The 7,615-nt window shown below is 32.7% G+C and overlaps 1 protein-coding gene across 1 annotated transcript; it reads left to right on the plus strand.

Moving 5' to 3' along the window:
• Positions 1 to 345: 345 nt before the first annotated feature.
• LOC128557316 (sodium-coupled monocarboxylate transporter 1-like) lies at positions 346 to 5,864 on the plus strand. The gene is made up of 2 exons (XM_053544583.1): positions 346 to 958; positions 4,636 to 5,864. The coding sequence occupies exons 1-2, from the start codon at positions 346 to 348 to the stop codon at positions 5,862 to 5,864; spliced, it is 1,842 nt and encodes a 613-aa protein (XP_053400558.1).
• Positions 5,865 to 7,615: the final 1,751 nt, after the last annotated feature.

The following is a 7,615-nucleotide window of genomic DNA, read 5'->3' on the forward strand; positions in this document are numbered from 1 at the left end:
ATTTAATTTATAATATAAAGAGTATTTTCTGGAATATTATTAATATAATTTTAGGTATAGCGCGTCTACTCGGCTTTCATATGTATAAAATGCCACAGACGCCGTTATTACAATACGGTATATTTATGGTGATAACTTTCTAAATAAGGTATGGAAGGTTACTCATGCAAGTACGAAAGACTGCATGTTTGATAATACAAATATTTTATATTTGTATGGCTTTTAGAAGGGATGGAGAAGTAGCAATGTGTTCATAACAGCCAAGGTATCTTGTACATTCCACTGGAATCATATTCACAATTGATAGAAAAGTTTAGTTTGAGACTGCACACGTATCCTGGCAAAATGAATGAACAGTTCTTGTATAAAAGAGCTTTTGGAACAATTGATTATGTAGTGTTTGGAGCTCTTATCATGGTATCTATCGCAATTGGAATATTTTTCGCCATCAAGGACAAGAAACGCAACACATCATTTAACTACTTCTTAGGAGACAGGAATATGAAGACAATTCCTGTCGCTTTGTCTTTTGTAGTAACATTTCAGTCTTCAATAATGATGTTAGGTACTCCGGCTGAAGTATATACCTATGGAATACAGTACGCTATAGGGGCAATTGGAGTTAGTGTTGCTTATCTTCTAATAATCTTAATTGTTGTACCGTTATTCCACCCGTTGAATGTAACAAGTGTGTATGAATATTATCAGTTACGTTACGGAACAAAGTCTGTCCGGTATCTTGGTGTGATTTTAGGAGTTATATATTATACACTTTACATGGGCATAGTTTTGTTTGGAACTGCTTTGGCGATTCAATCCACAACCGGACTTCCCGTTTGGATGTCGACTGTAACATTTGCAGCTGCAGCTACTTTATATACGTCTATAGGAGGAATTAAGGCTGTCATATGGACCGATGTTTTCCAGTCAATTATCATGCTCAGTGGAATCTTAGCAGGTAAATTAACGAAATATATAACAAATAAATTACATTGCATATTACATGTTTAAGCTCTGCTTAAATGTCAAAAAAGTGCATTGCAGTTTGTTGGAATATGGGCCGCCGTGAGAAAAATATTGAGAAATATAGAGACCTATACCACAGTGTATATGGAAGTGACTTATCAAAATTTCCCTTGTATCTCGTTCTGGGCATGCGAATGGAAACAATTATGACGTCATAGATATGACGGACAAAGAGAAAATAAGAAAGGCAGGACATACATGACTGTTGAATGGTTGTAGGTGACAACGTCCTCGAAAACGATGTTATAATTGTAATATTGATAAATTTAGTGAAAGTAAAATTTATTTAAGCAGATAAAAGTACTTTTATGAATAAAGATGAAATTTATTATGCTTACAATGAATAGAATATCCATAAATGAAATAAATTAACTAAACTAACTAACGAAATTAAGTCAAAAAATTGCTGTTTAATGGTGTAGCATGTTCGATTAAAAATAGAAATAGTTTGATAATCTATCACTTCTATCGTCAAATAGCATAGTTATATATATTTATATACCTCGTGTCAGTTCAAGCAAATATTGGGACACTGTTGTCAGAATGCCCGTCATATCAGACTGAAATAAAATGAAAGTGATAATTACGTTACGAGTTGGAATAATGTCAGTGTACATATTAAAATAAAAAAAAAATGCAAAGAATACATGCTTACCTCTAAACCTGAGTTACTTTAAGACACCTCAAGAGAGAACCGTTAGAATTGTTCTCTATATATGTTTTGTTCCTTCAGACTAAGTGGTCAATGACGTAATCATCGAGTGTAGCCTACACTTTATTTACGTTTTACGTAGGGAACTTTATAATGTTAAAACCTACACACTGAGAACTTCTACTGAACGGGATTCGGTCACTTATCACATCACTGTTGTTTGTATTTTCAATGTTTGCATAGATCATTGGCAATATTCGATTTTCCGATATGTATTGGATTCCTTAATTGCATAAACAATCACAATAAAATTGTTTCTTTGCTAATGTATCATCTTATACCACTACTAATTTCTTTAATCATATAACTATATGTCTTACTCCTATTATACCACACATGAAAGATATTGCGACAATGTATATATAAACTTTGCAGTCAGGAAAAATCAATATTAACAATAACAAAGATTGCTCAGTCGATACATATGATTCCTTTACTCCATATACCATTTTACTACAAGTGTTCTTTTTTGTGCCATAGACCAAATAATAATTTGGTATATGTGGCTATATTTCTCAATTATTTCTGGAAAGGGTTTACAAACTGCAGTGCATTATTTCATGTACAATTGCGTTAACCTATTAATAAAACAAAGAAGTTGAACATCAATGCCATTTGCTAAGAGAAATAACTGTAGCACGAAAAAAAGTGACACAAAATAAAAGTATTTATAACCTTTTTGTAATAATATACCACCCTTTGTTACGGCCATTAGGCCAGTCAAAATGTTTCGTTTTAATTACTTGAAATAGAACGAATGTTTGACTTACGCCCTTCCAAGCAAACAAAAGACGTCTTGAAAACGTCTTTATTTGGCTGTTTTATGGTCGCGATGTCTGTGCCCAGAAAAAGGCATGTTTTTCATGTCGCTTAACCTACTAAATAAAGACGTCTTTTAAAACACGTTTTGAAGCCGTCATAATGACGTCTTTTTCTATGAGAAAATTCAAGCTTTTGTTCTTCTAAGCTGCAAAAACATTAACAACATGAACTATAAAAAACAGTAATATTAGATTGGATCGGAAGTCTGATCATTCCATTACTTTATAATAGAACTGGCGGATATAGCATTTGTATTGTATTTTCAATATATAATGTATTTACTAGCGTTATTAAAGTCATGAAAATGGACTTATTAATCTTGTAAATGATACTTGGTTACATGTTCACAAAATGTTACTAATTATTATTAAACTTGGACTGTTGTCTTTTTTCAGAAATGTTGAAATTACTTTTAATTATAGTTATATTCATACACGTTAAAATATTCAGGAAATCAATATTATCATGATCAAACTGGCATTTATTGAGAACATTTATAACACCTGTTTTTAACCATGTAAACAAAGGATCTGTCTCTCTACACGTGTTATCTGTTAGTCACGCCTGTATCCTGGTATTGGTTCAAACATTAATTGATAGAGGTTAAGCTGTAAAGATAGAACACGTTTTTATACACCATGTACACTGATATACAGAAGGGTGATCTAATAAAAGTTAGCATATACAATACTTTAACATTATTATAACTTAATGATTATATTCATCAATAAGATTAATATTTATACGACTGATGTATTTATAAACTATCTATTTTACTAACATTACCTTTTCTGATTTGCATTTTTCTAAAAACATTACATATTTACAAAGTCTGAGCGGCGATTTTGATCAGAAAATGTTTAAATTATTTGTAAGCGAGGGGTCCCGGGTTCGAGTCCTGGAATAACTGCATATTTTTCTTACTCTTTGACAATCGAACAAGTCGTCTAATTGGATAACATAAAAATAGCAATTATAATGGAAATCCAAAATATACAGAAGACGAATGTGAATGGGTCGTTCTCAGATCTTCGTTTAGAAGATCAAGTACTATAGTCAGATTGCTTCATTAGTTATCTTAGTAATTTATCAAAACTGTTTTTTGCATTTGTGTTTAATTTACGGGAAAATGATAATTATGAAACACTCGAATTTAATATATTTCAGGTGATACCAGGTTGTCTAGTCGTGTTAAAGATTTTGAGACAACAGCTTTTACATTAAACCACACTGACTGGATTACCTTTTGGACTTATTATGTCCTTTTTACTTAATACAAAATACGAAATAAAGACAAGAATACATTCTGATTACAAGTGTTAGATAAGCAGAAAATCAATGCTTATGTAATTTTATCTCGTTATCCATGTGAGTATGGTTGGAATGATTATGTTTATATTTTGTAAGACATCATTACAATACACGACAAATATGTCTTTTAAGAGACGTCATAAAGACATTTTTAAAAGACGTGAACGTACCTTTAAAAACAAAAAAAAAAAAAAAACAACGTGAAAACGTCTCCAAAAAGACGTCTTTAAGACGTCTCTAAAAAGACGTGAATGCACCTTTCAAAAACAACAAAAAAACGTTATAAAGATGTCTCTGAAAGACGTCATAGCAACCAAAAAAGACGTCTTTTGTTTGCTGGGTTTGTAGAATGACCAAAGTACATAAATATATGGCAAAAGATGTATGTTCATATTCTATAAAGTCTAAGCTATTGAAGCACCAAAGATGTTTGATTGTGTATTGTACGGGATAATACAAAACCGTACATTTCGCAATCTATCTCTTTAATGTTTTTATCGGAAATTTTAGTGTTTCATGCATTTGGAGCTATGTGGCTTCTGTCGTCGATTTTGTTTGTTAAATATGAGGTGCTAGGAAAGCATATAACAGTTACATATTGTCCAGTAACAAAGAAGAGTAACAATTTGAAATTAAAAAGACAAATTTTGGAAAATTTTAAGTAAATATTGGTGATAAACCTACACAAATACGTGAGGAAAATAATATATTGAACTATATATAGGGCGGTTCATGTATAAGTAATATTTTTTTTCTGGTTTCAGTTATCATGAAAAGTACAATTAGTTCTGGTGGACCTGCCAACGTTGCTCGAATTGGCAAAGAACGCTTCAACTTCTTCAATTTTAACCCCGATCCAACGATCCGACACACATTCTGGACATTAGTTATTGGATCCATTCCTCAATATTTCTACCCGGCTATAACACAGGCAGGGGTGCAACGAATAATAGCTACACCAAATGTTAACACTGCACGGAGAATGTTGTATATTGCTGCCCCAACATATTGCATTGTTTGGATTATAGTTTTGTTAGAGGGAGTATCCGTATTTGCTTATCATAGTTTAAGAGGTTGCGATCGGCAGGTTACCAACCCAAACCAGATAATACCATTCACGATACTTGAAATGTTTCACAACTTCCAAAGAATGTCTGGTTTGTTTATTGCAGCTCTTTCAGCTGCATCTTTGAGCACGATTTCTTCAGGATTAAGTGGACTGGCAGCGGTCACGTGCATCGATCTTTTAAAAGTTCTCAAACCGAATATTACTGATCAAGCAGCAACAAATATATCAAAACTCTTTGTTTTCATGTATGGAATTATTTCAACATCTTTTGCTCTATTGGTTACCAATGCGAAAGGGGCTTTAGGTGAACTAATGTTTGTTTTTTCTGGAGCTGTTGCAGGGCCAGAAACAGGAATGTTTCTTGTGTCAGTTTTCTTCCGTCGTAGCCAGCCAAAGGCTGTTTTGTTCGCCACATGTGTTGGTGTAGGTTTTAGTCTATGGCTGATGTTGGGGCAGACGTTCTTCTCAGATTTGACAAGAACATCGTATCTTCCTCTAGGACCTACAGACCATTGTTCAGGTTATCAAAATACTACGACAGCAACTATTTCATTGGAAAATACACAAATTCCTATTAGTTATTTATCATCAACAGCATCATCCTTAAATACATCTAAACCCCTGAATAGCAGATCAACGTCTGGATTAAAAACTTTCTACTCAATATCTTACATGTATATTCATTTGTTAGGAACAGTTACAACAATAATTATAGCAGTGGTAGGAAGTCTGTTACCACTGTCTAAAGAACAGCACTTGCCCGTTGTCGATGAACGCTGCATGCTTCCGTTTTCTATATTTATTCCGTCTTTCTTTCAAAGACCGTTCCATAAATGTAGAGCGAAGGAACAGCGCAAACAAAATGATATTGTTGAAGACGAAACCGATGAAATATTGTCAGGAGAACAATGTACAAACGTCTGAGAGCATTTGCTTATGTTATTTTTTGCCCAGACTATTTTATTTTTTTTTGTCAGACAATAAAGTGGCCTTTTGTTTAACGTTTTTGCATATGTATTTATGTGTGTAAAGCTCCATGTAGTTATTTTATTTGACTGTTTTGATTTGAATCCCTATAGTAAGTAATAGTAAGTGAAAGAAAAAGGTGCACATTTATTTCCGCCGACAAGTAATATTTGGCCGTATGGTGGATTTATCTCACTGGCCATAAACCTAAAAACATATATTATCAAGATAATTCTTTATTACTCAATAACCTTAAATATAACTTCACATAATGGTTGGGTTATAAATATATTTAACACATGTTTGACGACTTGGGAGTGAAATGAAATCATTACATAATTTAGTCATCTCATCAGTCTATTCTTACATATTCTTTTTGTTTGTTTGTTTGAGGCTCCTTTCGGGTAACCAGATTATTTTCTATATCTTTTGTACATACATACAGACATACATTTACATATTGCATATATAATGTCATAACATTAACATATACATTGTCTTTATTTTTCATTTAAAATATAATATATTATTGTATTGCAAAGTAGATAAAAACTAAATGTAGTGTGCACCTTTTAGTAAAGTTGCTTACTTTTTGTCTCAAACTACAAATAGCAACCCAGCTGGCTTACGGAAGGTCGGTGGTTCTACCCAGGTGCCCGCTCGACATGAAATAATGCACGGAGGGGCACTTGGGGTATTCCTCCACCATCAAAGTTGGGAAGTCGCCATATGACCTATAATTGTGTCGGTGCGACGTTAAACCCAACAAAAATAAAAAGAAACCACAAATAAAAGAAAGAAGACAGTAACATACCGAGGGAGGAAGGTAATATCATATTGCTTTTGGTCAGGCTGAAAACTGTCATTCTTTTATTATTGTCATCTATATTTGTACTTATTAACCCTTAGCCTGCTGTGTTTGCGACCAGTGCAGACCAAGATCAGCCTGCACATCCATGCAGTCTGATCATGGTCTGCACTGTTCGCTATTTAATCAGTTAATTGTCAGTGAACACCCCTTCGAAAAATAGATGGTATTTACCAAATTGAATGATGGACCAGTCCATTGTAGAAATTTAGCAGGGTAAAGATTAAGAGGTTTCTTATATTTAACTACGATATGTTAGGAACTAGAAAACCGAGACCGTTTCAAATTGTGTTTGTCTAACTTGGTTTTTACTAGAACAATTTCATTTTCTACTGCTAGTCTATTATTGAGAAAGGTTTTAATGGGCTCAAATGTTGGAATTGTTTTCCTATATTTCATTCTAAATATAAAAAAATTGCAAAGAATTATAATAAAGTTAACAACTTTATTATTTCTTTTGTTGTCGAATATGCAGAAACAAACATCTTTGTAACTTAAACAATAGTTTAAGCCTTTAGAGTTTAAGAAAAATGATAATCTAGGACCATAAATTCTGTACATGTGGACATTCAAAAAATAAGTGTTCAATAGTTTCTGTATTTATATTACAGAAGACGCAGAGGGTTGATGGTACTAATCAGTATGTAAAGAGATATTTACTGGTTGGTATTAATCTCATTAAGAATCTGTATTGGACATTTCTCAATAGTGTATCGATTGTTGTTGAATATGGAATGCTGTAAATATGTTTCCAATTTAAATTGCCATTTAAAAAGTTTTGTTCCATTTATATTCAGATTTACTAGTTTCTATCTTTTTATTCTTTATGTATATTGTGTAA

The sequence above is a fragment of the Mercenaria mercenaria genome, chromosome 5 (assembly GCF_021730395.1).
Source record: "Mercenaria mercenaria strain notata chromosome 5, MADL_Memer_1, whole genome shotgun sequence".
NCBI classification, from domain to species: domain Eukaryota; kingdom Metazoa; phylum Mollusca; class Bivalvia; order Venerida; family Veneridae; genus Mercenaria; species Mercenaria mercenaria.

Excerpts from the sequence above, each read along its gene's own strand:
- LOC128557316 (XM_053544583.1), top strand. The coding sequence starts at position 346 with ATGAATGAACAGTTCTTGTATAAAAGAGCTTTTGGAACAATTGATTAT. Across the intron at positions 959-4,635 it reads GCTCAGTGGAATCTTAGCAG|TTATCATGAAAAGTACAATT; the intron begins GTAAATTAACGA and ends TTCTGGTTTCAG.